The sequence below is a fragment of the Kogia breviceps genome, chromosome 2, assembly GCF_026419965.1.
Source record: "Kogia breviceps isolate mKogBre1 chromosome 2, mKogBre1 haplotype 1, whole genome shotgun sequence".
NCBI classification, from domain to species: Eukaryota; Metazoa; Chordata; class Mammalia; order Artiodactyla; family Physeteridae; genus Kogia; species Kogia breviceps.
The window spans coordinates 192347925-192374170 of record NC_081311.1 but is presented as its reverse complement, the minus strand read 5'-3'; the positions used below and the strand labels follow the sequence as shown (position 1 = coordinate 192374170).

The following is a 26246-nucleotide window of genomic DNA, read 5'->3' as shown; positions in this document are numbered from 1 at the left end:
TAAGAACTCTTAACCTAAACCTTTGTGTTCATTTTTTCAGCCTGTGTTTCATATTGAATTTTCAGTTTTCTCTGCAGGATGAATAGCGAGAGGGGGCAGCTGAGACACTGGCAAAGTTGGGGAGTAGTTGTTGAGGGCTGCTCTGTCTGACAGATTGTGGAGCATACACCAGTCTCTCTTCAGGGAATAGCAAGCTGACTGTATGTAGTTTTTTTCTATAGTGTGTTCCCATTATCTTTACAATTTCTTTTTCCCTTTAGAGCAAATGATATTACTTAATATATACTTTTCCCAGTCATCTGGCTAGGTGCCATCTACCTGATGATTTAAATGAGTGGCAATGGTAAAAGTATTACAGTTGGATCGTTGCTGTTATGGGCCATTGTGTCTCGAATTCTGAAAGCATTTTTGGCCATACCCTACTCAGCAACCCACAGAAAATGAGAGTTTCTGGACAGGTGAATTTTCCAAAAAGCAATTTACTGCTGCAAGCAACAAAGCTTCAAAGCAAGCAAACAGGGCTTCCCTGGTGGCGCAGTGGTTGAGAGTCCGCCTGCCGATGCAGGGGACACGGGTTCGTGCCCCGGTCCGGGAAGATCCCACATGCCGCGGAGCGGCTGGGCCCGTGAGCCATGGCCGCGGAGCCTGTGCTCCGCAACGGGAGAGGCCACTACAGTGAGAGGCCCGCATACCGCAAGAAAAAAAAAAAAAAAAAAAAAAAAAAAAAAAAGCAAGCAAACAAGTGAATGAACAACAACAGAATGCAGACTTTCACAAGGAAATCCAAAGAAAGCTTTGTTGAGAAAGGGTAGAAAGAGCTTGGGTGAGCTCTGAGATGGTGGGTGTGGCCAGGCAGCTTCTCCAGCGAAGGAGGCATCATTGTCATCGTACTTGGGTGTAGCGGCAGCTCTTTAGTATTCCTTCACTTTCCTCCCTGAACTTGTGGTCTTACTGCATTCCGCATACGTGCAGTGGAAGGACAGCTGTGTTCCTATAGCAGGAGGGGTATTAGTAAGCCTTGTTTTAGTATCATGCTGCCCTGGATTTGGTCTAGGTTCAAGTTTGTACCCTGCGTCAAGCTCTTTTATTGCCTTTGGCCAGATACTGTCAAAAGATGATTTATTTCTCAGGTTTTGCTTCCCAGCCCCCAGGTATTGAGTCACAAATCCATGGGGATCCTGACTGGCTTATTAAGCTCTGCACTAACCTCCATCCCACCTTCCTAAAGAGTTGACGCAGAGACGCCATCTTCTCCCTGCTTCTGCGAATCGAATTGTGGGAATCGGAGGTGTTTGCCTTCCCAATGCCCAAGCTAATGCAAAAGCCCTGGGTCTCCAGCTGGAGCTGGAGCTGTGATATTTTAAACCTTTCATGCCTAGCTGGTGCCAGCCATGGAACTTCCTGGACTGTGAACAGTTTTTATAGGTTATCGTTTTGTGCCAAACGACTTGCCAAGTCTTAAAAGGAAAACTCAGCAGTCTGTTTCCAACGGTCAGAGTTTTTATTTTGCACGTAGGCATTCCCTTTAACAGGAAAGAAAACGGTCTTTAGCCAAACCACTGAAGTAAGAAATGCAAATCTCGCTTGTTCTTAATCCCAATGAGACCTTAACTACTAAGTCCATTTAAGACTCTTTGGTCTTAGTATTGAAGAAGCCAAGTGGTAAGATGAACAGTTAATGGCCAGGAGCCAGCGCTCTCGCGCTCTCTAATGGATACTGGACCAGTCCATCCCAAAGGTAGTGACAGGGTCCCCTTTCGGTTGGCTCTCTACTTCTCATTGGCACCAAGGGAATGAGTTTGGCGAAGTCGCCGTTCTAAAAGGACTGTTAATGATGGCAGAACATCTTATTACCGTGTTAATGAGCACAGTGTGGGCCCGAGGGCGGGACAGAGTGCTTGTTGTGTGTCCTTGCAAGAGTCAGGGGCAGTGGGGACATGCAGAGAAGGAAACCCAGCCATTATTTGTCATCGTAACTAGTTACTTGAGGGTGTTAACAGATCCCAGGATAATCTCTGGAGAGAGTTTTCCTTTGTTATTGTTTTAAAACTCGTCAGGGAAATCACTCAGTTGTGTAGTGAGTAGAAGTGGACCTTTCAAGTGCAGTGTCATCTTTTTCCCCTCCCTCCCTCCCCTGTCCCTTCCTTTCCCAGCCTCTGAACGTTGAGCTGAATGGTGTCCTTGAGACATTTTTCTTTGTCATGGACCGCAGTCTCCTCCTTGTGGTTCTTTATCTCCTTCATGGTGCAAAAATCTTTTCTGAATCAAGCCTACTAACGAAAAGTCATATTTTTTTTTGGTTAAATATTCTAGTATGATTCTCGTCTGGTCTAATCTCTTTTTATCGATATAACACTAAGTTTATTCTGTGACTGTTGGCCTGTAAAGCTTGGTTCTGGGCTCTGGTCTTTCCCTCTCTTCTCTGAGAGTGCACTTTGGTCCCAATGGTGTAGAACCCCCCAGATTCAGGTGAGGCCCAGATCTAAATCTTCAGCCCTGATGTTCCTAACTACCCATGTCCTATGTTGAACCACCACCTTGGCTGCTCCATTCGCGTGTGCGTGGAGGGGCTCATCTCATCAGAATCTCCGACTTAACCTGCCCGCGGCAGACATCCTGGTCACTTTCCAGCACCACTGCACACGAGGGTGCCACACTGTGTATGATTCCTTCTTTTCCCTCATCCAATCCTTACGAAAGTCTTCTTGGCTCTTCCTCCAAAACGTGATCTTTGAAAAAGCATAAATCCCGTGTTTTCCACACTCTTTAGTGGATTCCTGTTGCCCTAAGGGTCATGAGACCCCCTCTGATCTGGCCCCTCCTGCCTCTCTGTCCTCATCTGGGTGCTGAAACGCTGATGTCCTCAGCTGTCTTCACTGGCTCTTTTGCAGCCTTCAGGACGCAACCTAAACGCTGCCTGCTACCCGGGGCTCAGTCATCGTCTGCTGAGTGAGCTCAGCTCTCTCTCTGTCCTGGGTGGCCCTCCATCCCGCCCCATCCGCCCACAGCTGGGTTATGCACACAGAATGCACAATCTCTCCACTTAGAGGGACTCAGCATTTTGGCCTCATAATCAGAATCATAGACTTGGACTGAACACAGTTAAGATTCAAACAAATGTTTATCCATGAACTGTTTCAGAGAACTCTCATTTTACATGTGTTGTGGTTGGAATGAGGAATCTAAGGGCACGAACATGAGAAGATGATGAAATATCCTTCCATAAAAAAAGGTGGGAGGACCCCTGAAACTTTTGCTGGACAGCCTTCATTTTCTTTTCTCCATTTCTTGTTTTTTTGGTTTTGGGGGGTTTTTTGGGGGTTTTGAGGGGGGTACGCGGGCTTCTCACTGCTGTGGCCTCTCCCGTTGCCGAGCACAGGCTCCGGACGCGCAGGCTCAACGGCCATGGCTCACGGGCCCAGCCGCTCCACGGCGCGTGGGATCCTCCCGGACCGGGGCACGAACCCGTGTCCCCTGCATCGGCAGGCGGACTCTCAACCACTGCGCCACCAGGGAAGCCCTCTTTTCTCCATTTCTGCTTTCCTTGTCTTTCTGTATTAGTGTCTCCTTTTCTTCTGTCTCATGCAGTTTCTATCTCATGCTTTGGTTTTCTTTTTCAATCTTCCTTCCTCCGTCCCTCCCTCCTTCCTTCTTTCTATTTCCCTTTCCCTTTTATATTTCTCCTCTATCTATTCCCCTTTCTTGCTTATAATTTAAACCATGCTTTTGCTGGAGCAGCTTCATAGCCTCCTATGTGGCATCAGTTCTTTAGTTTTTGAAAAGGCCATAGAAAGTGCAGGTGTTGACAGAAGCTCTGTGGACAGAACTGGGGTGTCACCCTCACTCTGACTTTACTGGTTTTTGTCTTTAGTTAATCAGTTGGCCTATGGTTCTTGGAATTCTGAATGAGGACAAGCCTTTTTATTCAGGCCTGTCTCAGGAATTATGTTACATATATTGATTTCATACCATTAAGGATGAGAAAAAAAATTGTGACCATTTCCTTGGCATTTCTTATAAGCGTGTTAGAAGTGCCACCATTCTGAGGGCTGAGTCAAAGAAATCACACTGGCTTTTCAACAGCCCTCAAATGATCACCCAGAAAGCCCCAAAGAACTTCTTATTTTTTAAAAAAAAGAATTCTATTTTATTTCAGATTCTTCCTGCTGCTTCTTTGTAAAGAGCACAGTTCCTGCTCTTGGCATGAGGGCTTTCCTGAGGGCTACTTTGCTCTAACCCAGCTGCAGTTTGAGGAGAGTTAAAATGGACAGGATTACTTTTCATTAGGAGGAACTCCAAGCATTTTTCCCTTAGACATGATCAAAGGGAGGTGCAAACAACTTACTGAAATTACACTTATACCTGGAAGGAGCTGCCACGCACCGTTCTCCTCATGTGAACAGAGTGCTGCTGAAGAGAACATGCTCATTATGCTGTTGACTCATTTCGGGGGATTAGGTGACATAATCAGAAATTATGTAGTAATGTGTGATACACTGCTGTAAAGATTGATTTCTTTAAGAGTTTACTAAGGGATTTTAGGACCCAAATGCTCAAGTCTTATTAAGCAAATAAAGCTAATGTAGAAACTTTTATCAAAGTTGTCTCCAAGAACTTCAGAGACTTATGATGAGTGAGGGAATATGAATATCACCTGAATATCACAGAGTTGCCTAGACTTTCAAAAATAGACGGGCATGGGCTTCCCTGGTGGCGCAGTGGTTGAGAGTCCGCCTGCCGATGCAGGAGACACGGGTTCATGCCCTGGTCCGGGAAGATCCCACATGCCGCGGAGCGGCTGGGCCCGTGAGCCATGGCTGCTAGGCCTGTGCGTCCGGAGCCTGTGCTCCGCAACGGGAGAGGCCACAGCAGTGAGAGGCCCGCATACCGCAAAAAAAAAAAAAAAAAAAAAAAATAGACGGGCACAGTGTGCTTTCAGAGGCTCATGTTCCTCTAATTCAAGGTGAGCGTTACCTTAACAAGAACATTACTTCTGTGACTTAGATTTGTTTTTCTATCAGACCAGTGGTTCTTAAGGGGAAGCACATGTCCGAATTACTTAAGGAGTCTTTTTAAATAATATGCCTAAACTCACTCCCAAAGTGTATATTGGGCTTTCAGGGAGAAATTTGTTTAGCGTCGTTTTTTTTTTTTTTTTGTCTGTTTTGGCTGCATCGGGTCTTAGTTGCGGCACTCGGGGTCTTTGTTGAGGCACGTGGGATCTTTCCTTATGGTGCGCGGGCTTGTCTCTAGTTGCGGCGTGTGAGTTTTTTTCTCTCTCTCGTTGTGGCCCACAGGCTTAGTTGCCTGTGGCATGTGGGATCTTAGTTCCCCGACCAGGGATCGAACCCGTGTCCCCTACATTGGAAGGCAGATTCCTTACCACTGGACCACCAGGGAAGTCACCTGTTTACTGTCTTAATATGGAGTGTCTCACGTGCTCAGACGAAGTGTTCCCACCGCCACCCTGAGTCATCTCGAATCACTTCTAGAACTAGGGCTCACTGTGCAATGGGGGACCCCCTGGAAGGGAGTGAGCTGAAGGTTTCTGCCCTAAAGATGCAGAGTCAAGGACTTTTAAGCAATAATTATTGGATAGTCAACTACATTGAAAACCAAAACGTACTGAGGACAACACCACGTACTGAGAGAAATTATGTTACATACATACATGCACACATACACACACACATACATACATACATATGTAAAGTTATTTCCTCTGATTGTGACACTATTCTCCCTTTTCCTTTGCCTGATGAGTTTCCACATATCCTTTGAAACTCAGCTTCACCACGCTTTCCCTAGAAAGCTTTCCTTGCTCCCCTTAGGCTAGATCACATGCTCCTGACCCAGATAACTATATCGCTCACTTTATCTTCTCATTTTCCCTGCTGGACTGTAAATTCCATGAGGACATATATGACATCCATCTTTTCTCCATGTATGCCCGGTGCCTACCACGGTGGTAACAGAACTTTTCACTGTGGCACCAGGTAGTAAATATTTTAGACTTTGTGGACCATCCAGCCTCTGTTACAACTACTCAACTCAGTCACAGTGCTGAAGAAGTCCAGACAATATGTACATAAATAAGTAGACTATATTCTAATAAAACCTTATTTACAAAAATTTTAAAAAAATTAATAACATGCCTACAGGGGCCCAGCCAAGACGATTGACACCGAATCACTTATGTTGTAACCTGGAAATATGTACTTGGAAAAAGCCCCTGTAAAAATACAAAGCTTCTGGTTTCTCAACTAGTTAAGGACCACTGCTCTTGACCAAAGTTTGGAGTGGCGGAAACCAAGGGTGACTTCTCTCGGTAACCTTAGAATCTAACACAGTGCCGGGTTTGTAGAAGTGAGCGCAGGAAATGTTCTTTGAGGAAATGAAAGCGAACTCTTTAGAAAACTATATTGTGCATATTTTAAACTGCTCATTCAATTGAATTTCTTTTTTTTGACTGAATCAGGAGAAGGCTTTAATTTATTGTTTTCAGCAGCATTTTTAAAAATTTAAAAATTTTATTTAATTTATTTTTTAATACAGCAGCTTCTTATTGGTCATCAATTTTATACACATCTGTGTATTCATGTCAATCCCAGTCACCTAGTTCATCACACCACCACCACCTGCCGCCGCTTTCCCCGCTTGGTGTCCATACGTTTGTTCTCTACATCTGTGTCTCTATTTCTGCCCTGCCAATCGGTTCATCTGTACCATTTTTCTAGGTTCCACATATATGCGTTAATATACGATATTTGTTTTTCTCTTTCTGACTTACTTCACTCTGTATGACAGTCCCTAGGTCCATCCACGTCTCTACAAAATGACCTAGTTTCATTCCTTTTTATGGCTAATATTCCACTGTATATATGTGCCACATCTTTTTTTTTTTTTTTTTAAATGAAACCCTAATTTTTTTTTTTTAAATTTATTTATTTATTTATATTTGGCTGTGTTGGGTCTTCGCTTCTGTGCGAGGGCTTCCTCCAGTTGTGGCAAGCGGGGGCCACTCTTCATCGTGGTGCGCAGGCCTCTCACTATCGCAGCCTCTCCCATTGCGGAGCACAGGCTCCAGACGCGCAGGCTCAGTAATTATGGCTCACGGGCCTAGTTGCTCCACGGCATGTGGGATCTTCCCAGACCGGGGCTCGAACCCGCGTCCCCTGCATTGGCAGGCGGATTCTCAACCACTGCGCCACCAGGGAAGCCCTATGTGCCACATCTTTATCCATTCGTCTGTCGATGGACATTTAGGTTGCTTCCATGACCTGGCTATGGTAAATAGTGCTGCAATGAACGTTCGGGTGCATGTGTCCTTTTGAATTATGGTTTTCTCTGATCCATTGAGTTTATTTTTGTGTATGGTGTTAGGGAGCGTTCTGATTTCATTCTTTTACATGTAGCTGTCCAGTTTTCCCAGCACCACTTACTGAAGACACTGTCTTTTCTCCATTGTATATCCTTGCCTCCTTTGTCATAGATTAGTTGGCCATAGGTGCGTGGGTTTATCTCTGGGCTTTCTATCTTGTTCCATTGATCTGTGTTTCTCTTTTTGTGCCAGTACCATATTGTCTTGATTACTGTAGCTTTGTAGTATAGTCTGAAGTCAGGGAGTCTGATTCCTCCAGCTCCATTTTCTTCCCTCAAGACTGCTTTGGCTATTCCGACTCTTTTGTGTCTCCATTCAAATTTTAAGATTTTTTGTTCTAGTTCTGTAAAAAATGCCATTGGTAATATGGTAGGAATTTCATTGAATCTGTAGATTGCTTTGGGTAGTATAGTCATTTTCACAATATTGATTCTTCCAATCCAAGAACATGGTATATCTCTCCATCTGTTGGTATCATCCTAATTTCTTTCATCAGTGTCTTATAGTTTTCTTCATATAGGTCTTTTGTCTCCCTAGGTAGGTTTATTCCTAGGTATTTTATTCTTTTTGTTGCAGTGGTAAATGGGAATGTTTCCTTAATTTCTCTTTCAGATTTTTCATCATTAGAGTATAGGAATGCAAGAGATTTCTGTGCATTAATTTTGTATCCTGCAACTTTACCTAATTCATTGATTAGCTCTAGTAGTTTTCTGGTGGCCTCTTTAGGATTCTCTATGTAGAGTATCTGAAAACAGTTTTACTTCTTCTTTTCCAATTTGTATTCCTTTTATTTCTTTTTCTTCTCTGATTGCCGTGGCTAGGACTTCCAAAACGATGTTGAATAATAGTGGTGAGAGTGGACATCGTGTCTTGTTCCTGATCTTAGAGGAAATGCTTTCAACTTTTCACCATTGAGAATGATGTTTGCTGTGGGTTTGCATATATGGCCTTTATTATGTTGAGGTAGGTTCCCTCTATGCCCACTTTCCGGAGAGTTTTTTTATCATAAATGGGTGTTAAATTTTGTCAAAAGCTTTTTCTGCATCTGTTGAGATGATCATATATTTTTTATTCTTCAATTTGTTAATATGGTGTATCACATTGACTGACTTGCATGTATTGAAGAATTCTTGCATCCTTGGGATAAATCCCACTTGATCATGGTGTATGATCCTTTTAATGTATTGTTGGATTCTGTTTGCTAGTATTTTGTTGAGGATTTTTACGTCTATATTCTTGCGTGATATTGGTCTGTAATTTTCTTTTTTTGTAGTATCTTTGTCTGGTTTTGGTATCAGGGTGATGGTGGCCTCATAGAATGAGTTTTGGAGTGTTCCTTCCTCCACAATTTTTTGGAAGAGTTTGAGAAGGATGAGTGTTAACTTTACTCTAAATGTGATAGAATCCACCTGTGAAGCCATCTGGTCCTGGACTTTTGTTTGTTGGAAGATATTTAATCACAGTTTCAATTTCAGTGCTTATGATTGGTCTGTTCATATTTTCTATTTCTTCCTGGTTCAGTCTTGGAAGGTTATACCTTTCTAAGAATTTGTCTGTTTCTTCCAGGTTGTCCATTTTATTGGCATAGAGCTGCTTGTAGTAGTCTCTTAGGATGCTTTGTATTTCTGTGGTGTCTGTTGTTACTTATTTTTCATTTCTAATTTTGTTGATTTGAGTCCTCTCCCTCTTTTTTTTTTTTTTTTTTTTTCTGTGGTACGCGGGCCTCTCACCGTTCCGGCCTCTCCCATTGCGGAGCACAGGCTCCGGACGCACAGGCCCAGCGGCCATGGCCCATGGGCCCAGCCGCCCCGCGGCACGTGGGATCCTCCCGGACCGGGGCACGAACCCGTATCCCCCGCATCGGCAGGCGGGTTCCCAACCACTGCGCCACCAGGGAAGCCCTCCCTCTTTTTCTTGATGAGTCTGGCTAATGGTTTATCAATTTTGTTTATCTTCTCAAAGAACCAGCTTTTAGTTTTATTGATCTTAGCTATTGTTTTCTTTGTTTCTATTTCATTTATTTTTGCTCTGATCTTTATGATTTCTTTCCTTCTGCTAAGTTTGGGTTTTGTTTGTTCTTCTTTCTCTAGTTCCTTTAGGTGTAAGTTTAGATTGTTTATTTGAGATTTTTCTTGTTTCTTGAGGTAGGCTTATATTGCTATAAAATTCCCTCTCAGAACTGCTTTTGCTGCATCCCATAGGTTTTGGATCATCGTCTTTTCGTTGTCATTTGTCTCTAGGTATTTTTTGATTTCCTCTGATTTCTTCAGTGATCTCTTGGTTATTTAGTAACATATTGTTTAGCCTCCATGTTTTTGTGTTTTTTACATTTTTTTCCCTGTAATTGATTTCTAATCTCATAGTGTTGCGGTCAGAAAAGATGCTTGATATGATTTCAATTTTCTTAAATTTACCAAGGCTTGATTTGTGACCTAAGATGTGATCTATCCTGGAGAATGTTCTATGCACACCTGAGAAGAAAGTGTAATCTGCTGTTTTTGGATGGAATGTCCTATAAATATTAATTAAATGTATCTGGTCGATTGTGTCATTTAAAGCTTCTGTTTCCTTATTTGTTTTCATTTTGGATGATCTGTCCATTGGTGTAAGTGAGGTGTTAAAGTCTCCCACTATTATTGTGTTACTGTCGATTTCCTCTTTTATAGCTGTTAGCAGCTGCTGTATGTATTGAGGTGCTCCTATGTTGGGCACATATATATTTATAATTGTTATATCTTCTTCTTGGATTGATCCCTTGATCATTATGTAGTGTCCTTCCTTGTCTCTTGTAACATTCTTTATTTTAAAGTCTATTTTATCTGATATGAGTATTGCTACTCCAGCTTTCTTTTGATTTCCATTTGCATGGAATATCTTTTTCCATCCCCTCACTTTTAGTCTGTATGTGTCCCTAGGTCTGAAGTGGGTCTCTTGTAGATAACATATATATGGGTCTTGTTTTTGTATCCATTCAGCCAGTCTGTGACTTTTGGTTGGAGCATTTAATCTATTTACATTTGAGGTAATTATTGATATGTATGTTCCTATTACCATTTTCTTAATTGTTTTGGGTTTATTTTTGTAGGTTCTTTTCTTCTGTTGTGTTTCCCACTTAGAGAAGTTCCTTTAGGATTTGTTGTACATCTGGTTTGGTGGTGCTGAATTCTCTTAGCTTTTTTGCTTGTCTGTAAAGCTTTTGATTTCTCCATCGAATCTGAATGAGATCCTTGCCGGGTAGAGTAATCTTGGCTGTAGGATCTTCCCTTTCATCACTTTAAGTATATTGTGCCCACTCCCTTCTGGCTTGTAGAGTTTCTGCTGAGAAATTAGCTGTTAACCTTATGGGAGTTCCCTTGTATGTTATTTGTCATTTTTCCCTTGTTGCTTTCAATAATTTTTCTTTGTCTTTAATTTTTGCTAATTTGATTACTATGTGTCTTGGTGTGTTTCTGCTTGGGTTTATCCTGTATGGGACTCGCTGCATTTCCTGGACTTGGGTGGCTATTTCCTTTCCCATCTTAGGGAAGTTTTTGACTATAATCTCTTCAAATATTTTCTCAGGTCCTTTCTCTCTCTCTCTTCTCCTTCTGGGACCCCTATAATGTGAATGTTGTTGCATTTAATGTTGTCCCAGAGGTCTCTTAGGCTGTCTTCATTTCTTTTCATTCTTTTATCTTTATTCTGTTCTGCAGCAGTGAATTCCACCATTCTGTCTTCCAGGTCACTTATCCGTTTTTCTGCCTCAGTTATTCTGGTATTGATTCCTTCTAGTATAGTTTTAATTTCAGTTATTGTATTGTTCATCTCTGTTTGTTTGTTCTTTAATTCTTCTAGGTGTTTGTTAAACATTTCTTGCATTTTCTCAGTCTTTGCCTCCGTTCTTTTTCTGAGGTCCTGGATCATCTGCATTATCATTATTCTGAATTCTTTTTCTGGGAGGTTGCCTATCTCCACTTCATTTAGTTGTTTATCTGGGGTTTTATCTTGTTCCTTCATCTGGTACATAGCCCTCTGCCTTTTCACCTTGTCTATCTTTCTGTAATGTGGTTTTTGTTCCACAGACTCTAGGATTGTAGTTCTTGCTTCTGCTGTCTGCCCTCTGGTGGATGAGGTTATCTGAGAGGCTTGTGCAAGTTTCCTGATGGGAGGGACTGTTGGTGGGTAGAGCTGGGTGTTGCTCTGGTGGGCAGAGCTCAGTAACACTTTAATCCACTTGACTGCTGATGGGTGGGGCAGGGTTCCCTCCCTGTTGGTTGTCTGGCCTCAGGCGACCCAACACTGGAGCCTACTTGGGCTCTTTGGTGGGGCTAATGACAGACTCTGGGAGGGCTCACGCCAAGGAGTACTTCCCAGAACTTCTGGTGCCAGTGTCCCTGTCCCCACAGTGAGCCACAGCCAACCCCCGCCTCTGCAGGAGACCCTCCAACACAAGCAGGTAGATCTGGTTCAGTCTCCTATGGGGTCACTGCTCCTTCCCCCTGGGTCCCGATGCGCACACTACTTTGTGTGTGCCCTCCAAGAGTGGAGTCTCTGTTCCCCCCAGTCCTGTCAAAGTCCTACAGTCAAACCCCACTAGCCTTCAAAGTCTGATTCTCTAGGAATTCCTCCTCCCGTTGCCGGACCCCCAGGTTGGGCACCTGATGTGGGGCTCAGAACCTTCACCCCAGTGGGTGGACTTCTGTGGTTTAAGTGTTCTCCAGTCTGTGAGTCACCCACCCAGCAGTTATGGGATTTGATTTTACTGTGATTGTATCCCTCCTACTGTCTCATTGTGGCTACTCCTTTGTCTTTGGGTGTGGGGTATCTTTTTTGGTGAGTTCCAGTGTCTTCCTTTTGATGATTATCCAGCAGCTAGTTGTGGTTGTGGTGTTCTCACAAGAGGGAGTAAGAGCATGTCCTTCTACTCCGCCATCTTGGTTCAGGGCCACCTCAATTGAATTTCTACTGGCTCAGTAAATTTAACAGTTGAAAAGAATTTCTAAAATAACCTTTGGACAGAGGCCTCTTCTAGAGAGTTATAGAGCATTCTGTGATCTAAATGCTTAGTAAGGAGACAGATGGTATAGATTTTTCAGATAATTTAGTGTGAAGCTAGAGAACAGAGCAAAGAGATGAAAAATACCTTTATAATTACTACCTGATTTTACCTCCACTATTTTATGTGTAAAAATGTCTTTTAAAATAAGAATTCTGGTAGCACTCCTACATTGTACCAGGCTCTAGTTCTCTATCAAAGTTGATAAGCAATTTTTTTAGTAAACTGGAATTTATGTATTCTAATGATGGCTGTTCTTCCAAGTGGACTTGTTGGATGATAGCACATTCTGGAAACTCCTCTTTGGGACTTGTCTTTACTGCTCTGGTCCTATGTGTACCTGTATCCTGACTTCCTACTTGCCACTTCTCTGAGACTTGTCCCTTGCTCTCAAGGAAGTTTCAGTAAAGGTGTTTTGACAAGTAAGCATCCAAGACATAAAATCATCAGGAACCTGTACGTAACAGTATGTACTTGAGTGCAGATGGACATGGTTGAGCTGGAAGGGGGCTGGGGTATTGGGGATAGGCTTGTGAATAGAATGAGAACTGAGCTATGATCACTGGAGAAGGAGGTGTATTCCAGGCAAAGAGGTACCATGGGAACGTTTACAGAGTTGGAATGAGCAGGGCGTTTGCAGGCGCTGGGAGGAGGTTTGAGGTGTCTGTGTGATGTGGGACCGTGACCGAGAAGTAGAAAACTCTACAGAGGAGGTGTGTTTGCCTAATCCATCCTTTTCATTCTGTCCCAAAGCCAATTTACCATAAAGTTTTCAACAGGAAATCTTAGGAAGAAAGCAACTAGTTCTCTGTGGATGTAAAATACTACTCCATGTCAGACCGGCAGTGCCTGTCTTTACCGAGACACTAAGAGATATTTGGCTCCTAATTCCAAACTTGAAGTTGAGGTGTGTCTCCACTCCACTCTGACTTGCACAAATTTCCCAACATAACCTTGATGCTTGTGAACAGGATTAAATCCTCTGCTTCTGTTCTGAACCCATCTTCTGCCTGTTAAAAACATCCCTTGCAGTAATGTAATGCTTTGCCCTTTGCAGATTCGTTGTCCCCGGATGATCCTTAGGGTCCAAGGTCAGGGTGATCACGTTGCCCCATTGCCCAGACAGCCTCACTTTCTGCTTGTGTCCAGCTGTCATCATAAGAAGCATTCTTTTTTGATGTGAAAAGAGTCCCAGAAAAAAAAAGAAAATTGGGGCTTAGAGAGGCATGGCTATCTAGAATCATTTCTACCCCCTTGTCTTAAGCACCTTTTCTGGGTAATGCAGGAGTCTTTCTCCTGGGTGATGCAGGTGTTAATTATAAGTTGTTCATTTGGAAGTTAAAAATCATTCCTAAATAAATGAATATTCTTATTAGAAAAAGGTACACTCTCTTAATGAAATAATTACATCATTGATGCACAATACTTACAGTATTATTTCCTCATGCCAGTTGGAGACTATTATTTATTCCATATTTATTGCTACCAACTATGTACCCATAGCTGCACTTGACATAAAGATCATTCAGTGATAAATACGACACATTAATGCTTTTGCGATCAGTATTCAACTACGGTTGGTCCTGTTTTTTTAGATGGTTAAAACCACATAACTGAAATCGATACAGCACAGTCAGACTGGTGATCAAGTAGATATTTATGAAAAAACCCAACATAGAATGTGACCCATGTTGCATGCCCACCGTTGAGGGCACTGAGCTGCTCGGGCAGACCCATAGCAGGGTGGGTCGGGGAGATTTAGTGCTTGCGACTCTTCAGAGCAGCCAGGAAGACAGAGAGTAGGGAGTGCAAGCCCGTGGCTCCCCGGGGAAAAGACGGGTTCACAAGCAGAGAGAATTCTAAGGTGCTAATGCAGGGATGGAACTCAGAGACAGAGCGGCCCACGGAGGAGGGCAGGAGCAGGAGCGAAGCAGAGCAACTAAGGTGAGGACGGAGCGCCCGGCGCTCCTTTTCCTTGGCGACCGGCATTCCCCGCGATGCTTGGGAAGAGTGGCCTAGCTTAAAGGCCCGAGGTCCGGATGGCCACTAGCCGTGGGCTTTTATTCCTTGGCTTAACTTACTGCATTTTGTTTTGTTTACCATACTTGAATGTTGTGTAAACTGTAGTCATAGTCTTGTCAGAAGAATGTTGGTTGGCTTTACATTTACTGTTGTCCCATTTTCTTTTAGGTTTCGTGAATGATTCTGTTACTAAATCTATCGTGGCTTTGCGCTTGACCCTGGTGGTGAAGGCCAGCACCTGTGTACCAGGGGAGAGCCGCGCAAAAGACTTGGAGTGCTCGGGAAGAGGAAGGTGCGCCACGAAGCCGTCAGAGGTGAGGGGACACCTGGGAGCTTTAAAAATATACATTTACATAAGGCTGTATTTACATATAAACACACACATATACATATACACACACACACATATATGCACACACACGTATACACACACCTACACACACGTATGCACACACACACGTATACACACATACACATATACATATGTGTGTATGTGTATATATACATATATATATATATACACACACACACACACATACACACACACACACATACACATATATATATGAAGGAGGAAGGAGGAGAGAGCAGTGCATTTGCTAAAAGTCTCCCCGAATTTCTGGTTTTAATCATTTGTATGCAACATATAGATATATAAATTTCCATATAATTTTTAAACGAACTACTGAAAAATCTGTGCAGTGCCGGACCTCCTCATTTTGGTATCAAGTAAGGATTTTGTGAAAAGTATTATCATATCTGGTAGCAGAATCGAGAAGCGGAAGAAAGAAAAGCTAAGACAGAGTCATCTCCTTCCCAGTCGTGACCTCATTCCCTCCTTAGACTTTGCACGTGTCCAGGGCCGATAACAGAGTTACAGAAGTGAGGGAAAAGGAAGAGGAGGAACGGGGAAGGGGTAGGGGCTAGAAGTCTGACTCACTCTGTTTGGCCTTCGTGGACCAGCGCCATCAGCTCTGGAAGACCTGAGCCCCGTCCCCTCTTCTTTTTAGCAGCTGAGGTCACGTGGGCAGGGGCAGGGGCTGAGGACATGTCCCGAGTGACGGGGACCAGGAGTCAGACCAGGAAAGGGCTAGCCATCCCGGAAGCCAATCTCCATCCGTGTAGGGTTCCCTTAGAACAATTTTGGCAGGTGGAGTCCAGGCTCCACCTGATCAGGGTGAGACAGGGACACTCTACACCGTACCAGGGCCTCTGTTCCATTAGCGGATGCCCATCCGCCTCACCGCTTGCTACGTCCAACTCCGGCATCTTTTTCTCCATTCCCCTCTCCCCAGTTCTACACATATTTATATTGAGGTTCGTGCTATGTGAGAGCGGGTTCCCCGAATCCCCAAAGAGCATGGTGTATTTTAGACCAGTTTGAAGGGTAACACAGGTACATTTTCTTTGGTGACACCTCCTTGTGGTAACGTCAGCACGTGCAGTAACAGTGGTGTGAACTTAGACAAGTGAGGGGTCGGGGGCTGATGGACAAAAGGGCTGTTGAAGACACTTTCAAGTACTGCTCATGTTGTCTTGGGAAACCTGTGTCTTAGGTGTAATATTGCAGGGGCTTAAATATACCATTTTCTCGTAAGATATTCCCTGTAGGGGGCAGAATGTGGTTAGGAACCAAGAAAGTAGCAGGGATGATAATTTCTGAAAAATCTTTGAAAGGGCCCCGAGGGTAAAGCAAAGCCACAGCCAAATCCCTGGGGGAAGGGAGAGTGACTGGCTTGAAGCCAGGAGGTGACGCGTGAGGTTTCTTTCACAAGCTGAGCCTGCCCTGTAGATCCCGTTTCCTTCTGTCTCGGCCAGCTTGGACTTGCCTCTTTTCTGTCCTGAGGGGAAGCTTTATTTATCAACTCATTCTATGCAGAAATAAGCAAAGTAAAGGATATTATATCCTGAGTGTTCTTCTATGACCGTCAAGGCTAGGGAGGGGTACAAAAACGTGGAAGCAGTGGGGAACTTATCTGATTAGGAGATTCAAGCTATGTCAGATGGAAGGAGTGGGACGCTTATCTGATAAGGAGGTTCTAGAAGAGGTGAACATGAGAGGCTGAGGAATGCCAGCTGCTCGAGGTGGAAGAGGTCAGACCCTCCAAGTGAGGCTGCAAAGCGGAGGCACACGGGTCTTGCCCAAATTCATTCTTAATATTCCCAGTGAACAATTCTGTGGCCCGATTAGCCCTTGAATAGATCATATTGGTGAAAGAGAAATGTCTTCAACGAAGAACGGAGGGCTGCCTTTAGAATCTTGGGCTGACACAGTGGTTGAGACTTGTGTGCTTTCTCTTCTAATGGATGACCCTTCCGGGGAAACTTTTCATCTGAAAAGCTGTCACCCTGTTATATTAACGCATGCATGTTGGTGGCGTGCAGCCTGCCCCGGGGGTCTCATCTGCATGAAAGCTCTAGCTAAGAGGCTCTGCCTGGTGGCTTAGAATGGACTCATTGCAAAGGCAGTAGCAGTATTAAGCACCTGGCGTGTAACTTGGCAAACATTGCCAGAGTGCTGTGTTTTTTGTTTTCTTGTGAGAAAATGACTCAAAAGCCTTGGAATCCATGCTGATGTCAGCACAGCTCCGTTATGGGTACCAGCTTCCGAGTGCCCCTTCCTGAGATAACCCCTCTGCCCCCTGCCCCTACCTCCCGGTTCCACACCAGGTGCTTCTAAAGTGTAGAGCTCTGCTGTTGTTGATTCTGTCAAAGCCTGCATTTACCTTCAGTGAATTTAAGGGAACTGTGGCCAGTCATCCGGTCTGAGGCATGATAATTACCCCTGGTGATTCTAAGCAAATGATCAGGCTGGAATTACCATGTCCATTTACAGACCTACCACATTGTTAGCTTGATGAGAAACATCTGGAGGCCAGTTTTACTGTCCCCCGAAAGACAGTGGGGGGTCGAAGAGCCCCGGCTGCAGTGGGAACGGGAAGGCGGGGCATCTTTTCTGTGTCCACTCGAGCCCCGTGGTTTTCTGTGACTGTTGTTTTGGCTGTTGTAGCAGCTTACGCTGTTTCTAGCAGTAAAAGACTGTTGTTCTCCAGTTTCTTTCTTTTTACTGTTTCTCAAAATTAGGAGTTACGTAGTCCAGCCTTCCACCTAATGCAAGAATCTACTCTGTCATACAGAACGAAAAGAACTGTATTTGGTGGTTTAATTTTATTGTTTCTCGTCATTTTTATATCTTTTTGTTTGATCATTCATCAAGATAAAACCAATTCTGTTACTTCCACACTACTCTCATTTTGTAATGGGACTCATTTCTCTTTTGTTAGATGTGCTTTGGCTGGAGGATGTTTCACAATTTTGAGTGATGGGTGGTTTGTGGTAAAGCTTTTGCTTGCTGTTCTTAGATATCCCACCGTCCTGGGAAGGTCTTTTTAAATGTTTTCTATAACACTGTAGTATTTGAAAACTGCTTTTGTTACAAGGGTTGATTGTAATGTTCTCTTTATGAAAAAAATTTGACTGTTGACCACTAACTTCTTCTTCAACTTTGTCACCAAGGTTGGCTGCTGCCTATTTGATGATTCCTTAATTACCTTATAGGTGACTGTCAGGGCTCTTTGCTTCTGTGGGCCTTCAGCCTTCTTTAGATCCATTTGGGTTCCATGACCCTGTCTCTCAAGAGCAAGAGATGTGTATTAATCGGGGTTCTCCAGAGAAATAGAACCAATAGGATCTCTCTCTCTCTCTCTCTCTCTCTCTGTATGTATATATATGCTATCTATGTATATATATAGATGTAAAATTTATGTATGTCATTTTAATATTTATTATATATATGTACATGCACACACACACGCGCACACACACACACAAACACATATATAAATCAATCAATTAAGGAGATTTATTTTGAGGAATTGGTTCATTGTGGCTCCACCATTATGGAGTCTTGGGGAATCCAAAATCTGATGAGGGAGGCTGCTGGGCTGGAGACTCAGGAAAGAGTTGCAGTTCTAGTACAGAGACAGTCTGCTGGTGAACCAGGAAGAGCTGATGTTGCAGGTGAAGTCTGAAGGCAGAATTCCTCTTGCTGGGGGAGCTCAGCCTTTTGTTCCATTCAGACCTCAACTGATTGGACAAGGCCCACCCTCATTGTGGAGGGCAATCTGCTTTACTCTAAATCCACCGGTTTAAATGTAAATCTCATCCAAACATACCCTCACAGAAACATCCAGAATAACGTTTGATCAGTTATTTAGACACCGTGGCCCAGCCAAGTTGACACATAAAATTAACCATCACAAGATTCTTTCCACTTTTTTTCTCTGATTCATTATTGCTCCTTTTCTACCCAATTGCGTCTTTTGCCCAACAAAGTTAAAGGATTGTTTTTAAACTTTACTTTGCCTAAGATTTACCTGAGGCCCTTGACAAAAGTCATAGTCCAGGCCCACCACTCAGATCATGATGCCTTTCGTTGGGCAGCCAAGCAATTCTGATGCAAAAGCCGACTGTGGATCATAATTCTGGAAATAGAGGTCTCAAGAGCCATGCTTGCCATCTTCCTATTCTTGCTGATTCCCTAAAGCAAATATGCACCATATTTTTATTCCAAGATTTCATTAATAATAATTTCAAGGTCACACGAAGTCAGTAAGAAAGATAAATGCTGTTAAGTGATATAATGGTTCAATCCATATCACAAAGCTTTCCTATTCATTGGCCCTGGTCTATATTGATAGGTGAATGGGGTCCGGCCTCTATTCTTAGAAGATTCCTTAGAAACCTCTCTAGTGCTTGCCTTCTGAATCCATCATCCTTAGGCTGTTTAGATGGGAAACTAGAGCTGACTACTCAGACTTTGTTTTGAGAAAGAATTGAGCTGGCATCATGGCAAGGAGCCATTCTTAATCCCTTCTAGAGCTGGTGGCTTAGTTCCGTCTTGAGGTGTGGGCCCATGCGTGAGCAGAGCGCTGGAATGTTGGCTTCTGAAGATTCCTGACCTTCTGTGACCTCCATCCCTACTCTTGGAAGGCAAAGGCTCAAGCCCTAGGAAGTCCTAGTCTTTCTACAGATGAGTGTTTCCGGTTAGGTTGGGTTTAGAAATAAGTCATTGGCCTGAACCGGTTGCTTTATCTATTGCTTGATAATACCTGCTGTCCTTGCTCTACACCCCATGTGGTCTAGGCAGGGGACACTATCCTTCCAGGATCCTGCCTGTCTCCTATCAGCATGCCTCTCCATCTTTTTCCCTTTTTCAAAAGCTTTTGCCTCTTTGGTAGGGCTCCCAGTAAATTCCCATTTCTGAGGTTTGTTTATTTCAGCTCTGACTCACAGAACAGAGTGACGAGGCAGCCGTGAGTTGGGCTCCTGGTCACCCTTCCAGCTTCCAGCCTCAGCCCCTCTCCCAACCCCTGCACATCCCGCCCTCCCCGCCCCGATTCCTCTCTCGCATCTCCCTGGTTTTGCTCATGCTGTTTCCACCATCTGGAATGCTCAGCTGCCCTCTGCCCCCTGCCCTCCCACCTGCCCCAATATATTTCAGACTCAGCTCTAAATCTTTTGCTTCTGGAAGCTGTCCTTCATCCCCCAGTGCAAACTCCCTCCTCTCAAGCCCCGTACATTTTGTTTTCCTGATGAGACACATGACATTTGGTTTATGCTTCTAGTTCATACGTGCATTATTATTTGTGTTCACTTTAGCGCACACGCCACTTCATGGGCGGAGTCACTGCTTGTCATGTGCCTGGCACTGCCCTAGCCTCTGGGGGTGCACATTTGCTCCTATAAGACATGCCCTTTGGGAAGGAGCTGGGAGGTTCGGGAGCTGGGAGCTGGACACTAAATCGTGAATTAGAGCAGTGGGAATGTGTGCTTTGTAGGTGTGTTCTGGGGGCCCAGAGAAACATCCAGCTCAGACGTGGGATCATTGGGAGTTTCCCAGGGGCGTCTCAGATGGTGAGTTCCTTGACATTAGGAGTCACATCTGGTCCCCTTGGTATCCATTCGAACAACTAGCAAGGTGCTTTCTGCATGGGAGGTGCTCAAAAACTGCCTCTGAACTAAAGGAACAGAAGAAATAAAAGAACAAAGATGTGATGAGAAACCAGTCCTCTAGGTTTTCAGTTAGATATGTAATTCGGGTTAAGTGTTTGGTAAATATGGGAACATGAAAAGGACGTGGTGTATTTGTTTTATAAACTCATGAATCAGATTATATTTTCTGATCTAAGGCCTTCTCACAGGCTGTGTGATCCAGAATGTTGCTGGAACCCCTTAGGCGCATTTTAAGCAGTATTGCCAATCCTTTCCCTATCATTTAAAAAAGAAATAGGTCAGAATAATTTGAACAAATGGGATCTTTGATGCCATTCTTTTCTTGGTTTGAAACTGTTGGCGAACTCCTCTTTAGGTTAGGAAGTAGCAACGTGCCGGGGGCGGGGGCCAGGGGGCAGAAATAGATGTCATGTTCTTTCGTCCATCACTTCTCTGAGAGCTAATTCTTCCACCATCATCAGTGTGAATAAAAAGGCCCTCATGAGACCTTGAGAAGGGCCTGAGACCTGGTAGGGTTGTGAGAAAGCCCATCAAAGCATCAAAGGAAAGGCATTCGCTGTATCCTTTTGAGCATTAAAATAGCAGCTGACGGTCAGAGTGTGGAGTTGCTTTTAAACGTTCTGTTCGGTTTATAGTGGGGTTAGGTCCCCCGGGGTTCTGCTAACACTGGAGAGGAATTTCTCCTTTAAGTAGGGAACAAAACACAGCAAGAGAGGGTCAGAGTAGCACACACTAGTGGATGGGAAAATACTTGATGAGCCAGTGGTTAGTGACATGACAGAAAAAAAGACTAATTTATTCTTCTAAGGGAAGGGGGACCCTTCTCTTGACTGAACAAATAGCTTATGGACAACGCTCTTTAAAAGCTTCTGAGCCAGAGTATAGATGCTTAATGCCAAAATGAAGGTGTCTTGAGATACATTTAGTTGCTAATAAAAGATGGGTGATTTCTCCCACAGATTATACTTGCAGAAACCACTTTGTGGGCCTTTGAGAGAGAAAGTACTTTTATAGATAACAAAAATAGAATAATAAATATTAGAAACAGACTAAATACAGAGATCATAAAAGTAAGTTCACTAGAGGCAGGACAGGAATAAAGACACAGACGTAGAGAATGGACTTGAGGACAGGAGGGGGAAGGGTAAGCTGGGACGAAGTGAGAGAGTGGCATGGACGTATATACACTACCAAATGTAAAATAAATAGCTAGTGGGAAGCAGCCACATAGCACAGGGAGATCAGCTCGGTGCTTTGTGACCACCTAGAGGGGTGGAATAGGGAGGGTGGGAGGGAGACGATATGGGGATATAGGTATATGTGTAGCTGATTCACTTTGTTATAAAGCAGAAACTGACACATCTTTGTAAAGCAATTATACTCCAATAAAGATGTTAAAAAATAAATAAAAAGACTAAACTTGGAAATAGGCAAACAGAAAAAAGAAAAAAAAAAGTATGTTCAGCCCAGATGTTGCCGTTTCAGTGGTCAAGGATCAGCTCGTCTAGAATTTCATGGACTTGTGTCTAAATTATAATTCTTGGTGCTAATGTAATTAAAGAGCCATTGCTGCGTTTTATGTTACAGACAGAAGGATGATCATATCTTTGCCTGCCACAAAAATATGACAACATTTTGAGTCATTTATTATAAATTATTTTAAAAAATTGTGAATTATGTCCCAAAAGATAGATGTTTTGTCAAGTTTCTATTTGGTATCAGCATTTCCCAGAAGGTTGCAATGTATCTCCCCATGCTAACAGACAGTAGTAGAGGCATTATTGGCTGGTGGCATTCCAAATATGTTAGGGTGAGGATTATATCACTGGTGACGTTCTAGGGTCATAACATTTAGAGTGGAGGGTGATTTTTAGAGGCCTCTTCACCTATTTTGTTTTAAACACCAGGAAACCGAGGTCTAAGGGAGATTTAAGCTATGTGCCCAAAGCCCAAGAGCTAATTCATAGTAGAGGCAGGAGGGGAATGAAGGGAGATTTCTGAACTTTTGCTCCAGGGCTCCCCCTGCTGGGCAGTGTGGCCTCTAGCGGGACTTTCAGCATTTCAGTGTGTCTTAGTGCCTGTTTAGCATCTTCACGTGAAGTCTGTTTACCGCAGGGAAAACTCAGGCATCATCAGATGCCTGAGATGATTAGACCTCATGACCTGTTGGTTCAGCACTTCTCCAAGTTTAATGTGCACACGTGGGAATCTTGTTAAAAGTGCGGATCTGGACCAGTGGGTCCGGGGTGGAGCCCGAGATAAGAGGCTGCCAAGCTTGTGAAATGCCATGGGAATCAACCAAGACATTACAGGTCACTGCTCTCAAGACCTTCCAAAGAGACTTAGAAGATTCAGCAACGTGGGTCCCATGGTTTTCTTCCGCATAAAATACAATAGGGGAGTAAGCCCTCTGGGACTCTTACTCTAGAGCAAAGTTTGAGAAAATCCCGGTATGGGTGAGATGAGGAATGCAGGGAAAGAGAAAATCCCTACAGGTGTGGCAGGCAGCCTTTTACGAGTAGCCCCCAACCTGTTCTTTTAGATTACAGCCCCCCACCTCCAGGTTTACAGAGGTGTAATTGACTTATAACATTGCATTAGTTTCAGGTGTGCAACAAAATGATCTGATATATGTATATATTGTGAAACGATCACCACAATAAGTTTAGTTACCATCCATCACCACATAGTTACAATTTTTTTTCTTTTTTTTTTTTTTTTTTTTTTTTTTTTTTTTTTTTCGTTATGCGGGCCTCTCACTGTTGTGGCCTCTCCCGTTGCGGAGCACAGGCTCCGGACGCGCATGCTCAGCGGCCATGGCTCACGGGCTTAGTTGCTCCGCGGCATGTGGGATCTTCCCGGACCAGGGCACGAACCCGTGTCTCCTGCATCGGCAGGCGGATTCTCAACCACTGCGCCACCAGGGAAGCCCCAATTTTTTTTCTTATGATGGGAACTTTAAAGGTCTACTCTCTCAGAACTTTCAGACGTGAAACACAGCATTGTTAACTATAGTCACCATGCTGTACGTTACATCCCCAGGACTTACAAAGTTCCAGTTGGAAGATTAAAAAAAAGTTCCAGGACTGTTTTTTGCAGGCCCTGATTTTACAATCTGTTCATTACACTCTCAGTCATTACAAAGAGGATTCATTCTATATAGTCATTCTATAACTCTGTATTGGAGACAGATAACTATTATTCTTAGATTTTAATGACTAGCTTTTAGAATACAGAAATAAGGCTCTGACTAGACTTTTCTTCCAGAGAGAAGAAAACCATCTCTTTGGAACTTGGTGAGCTTGCTTTCCTTGTCTTTCCTCTCCCTGAGATGCTTATCCTTTGGTCCTAGTTTTCAGTCCATAAGTCAGTGAGCTGAGCGGAAGCCCCTGGGAATAACGCAGCTCAGCGGCTTTGCCCCTGGCGTCTGGTGGGGCTGCACAGCTCCTCTTTAGGGATCTGAAAACTGTCAGCTGCGCTTGCTCACAAAAAACGAGTTCATTCCACTTACCATCCTGGAGAGTCATTTGTTTCTCCCCATTTCCATCCCTCATCCAATGTTCTGTGAGCACCTCTAAGTGTCAGGCACGGAGCCTCACCCCAGCAAAACAGGGCGAGGAAAACCACCAGGGTCTCTGCTCTCTTGATGTCGAAAGTCAGGAAACTGGCTTTGGAAATCACTGAACTTGACCTTCCCCTGATGCCCAGATCTCCTCTGAAACATTATCAACTTCCTCAGCCTCTAATTAAATATCTAGCCAGTGACCATTTGAGGCAATTTGGTACTGCTTTCACATTTTGAGGAGGAAAAAAACCCTTTGAAGGTTCCCCACCATGTGTTCTTAGTATGGCTTTAAAGTATAAATGGACTTGTCTGTTTCTCCGAAGTCGAGGAAATTAGAGCTTCGGTTTGATTCTGGTGTTTGCCCGATTCCTTCTGCGACATCCTCTTGCGTTTCAAGAATCAGTGAGTGGGGTTGGTGAATGGCTCTGCGGTTTATCCTTCCCAGTTGTGGAGTGTTAGGTGGTTGGGAGTGAAAGTCATGTGTTATGGGTTAGTGCAGCATAACTTTTCCCAAACCAGGCAGAGACACCAGAGAGCTCTGGGTGTATGTTACTAACGTGTCTTAATGGCATGCAGAGTTAGGGGTTTCGACATGGTATTATTTGAAATCTCCTGGCCCAAAATAGCTCCCCACTGGTCTCCCTTGTCCTTTTTCTTTAGATCTTGGCCCATTTTTCTACCTACCGAGTTACAGACTCACTTGAGGATTTGTCCACTGGATGCAACGTTCGTAGTTTTATGTACCAAACTCACCCGGTGGTTTTCTGACTTTTTGGTCTCGGGACTCCTTTCCATTCTTAGAAATGACTGAGGAACCCAAAGAGCTTTTGTTTATGGGGCTGTTTCTGTTGACATTTACTGCATTAAATTAAAACTGAGCAATTAAAATATTTCTTATTTCATTTAATTAATAGACCCATCACATGTTAACAAAAATAACACCTGTTTAATGAAAAGTAACTTTTCCAAAGCAAAAAAATTCAGTGAGAAGCAAGGCATTGTTTTTTGTTTTTACAAATCTCTTTAACATCTGGCTTAAAAGAAGAAAAAAGCTGGATTTTTCCATTTGCTTTTCCATTCAGTCTATTGAAATGAGTTGTTTCGGTTGAAGTATAGGAAGAAAATTCAGTCTCACACAGATATTTAGTTGGAAAAAGGAGAAGTGTTTTAATAGCCTTTTCAGATAATTGTGGATATTTTACTTTTTTAAAAAATAAATTTATTTATTTATTATTTTGGCCGCATTGGGTCTTCGTTGCTGCACGCAGGCTCTCTCTAGTTGCGGCGAGCGGGGGCTACTCTTCGTTGTGGTGCATGGGCTTCTCAGTGCGGTGGCTTCTTTTGTTGCAGAGCAGGGGCTCTAGGCACGTGGGCTCAGTAGTTGTGGCGCACAGGCTTAGTTGCTCCGCGGCACGTGAGATCTTCCCTGACCAGGGCTCGAACCTTTGTCCCCTCCATTGGCAGGCGGATTCTTAACCACTGCGCCACCAGGGAAGCCCTGTGGATATTTTTCTTGAAAATACTTCAAAAATAGACAAGTGACAGATTCTTAGAGGTTAATTGTATGTGGGATCTGGACCATACTAATGCTCTTGCTGTCTGTTACATTAAAATCTATTGGTATGTCTTGCCGTTTGGATCTTCTAACCATGAGTGAGTTTTATAACATCACACATTGGTCATTTGGAAAATATTGGAATTATACAGAGCTTCGGAATATTGACACATTTCATAATACAATAACAAGAAATGACATCCGTGATTGATATCGCCACCAATCTCATCAGAAGAGTCTTTAAGAATTGGTAATCTGTCAAGCTTATAATGGAAGATAAATGTTTTCCAAAATTCTAATTTTCCTTAAAAGTTCAAATTTTATCTCTGGTAACAAAAACTATTCGTTGTTTTCCTTAAAGTGACAGACTCGCTTTGTTCATTGGAGAGAAAATAGCTGCCAGAGGGCCAAGTCTGAATAACAATACTTTGTCTGTTAGTCATTGTTTCAAGGATAAAAGGTTTTCCATGAAAAATGAGATAGTTAGGTCATGGCTCTGACAATCCCACGCGTGTGCTTCCTGAGGCAGCTGCTGGGCATTTGTGGGCAGCAGGCGTGTTGCACGCAGACTTTCCATTTCATGACAGGGAATGTTAAAAAAAAAGACGTGCATTCACCCTTGAGGTTTCATAAAATTTTAATTTTGATTGCCTCATCCAGGACATTCTAAGTG

The 26246-nt window shown here is 43.5% G+C and overlaps 1 protein-coding gene across 1 annotated transcript in view; it reads left to right on the top strand.

The window, feature by feature from the left end:
* Positions 1–26246, top strand: part of DNER (delta/notch like EGF repeat containing) — a 330436-nt gene that overhangs the window by 151172 nt on the left and 153018 nt on the right. Inside the window, exon 5 of the mRNA XM_059053059.2 lies at positions 14607–14752. Coding sequence (XP_058909042.1) covers positions 14607–14752 — 146 coding nt within the window. The remainder of the gene's footprint in view (positions 1–14606; positions 14753–26246) is intronic.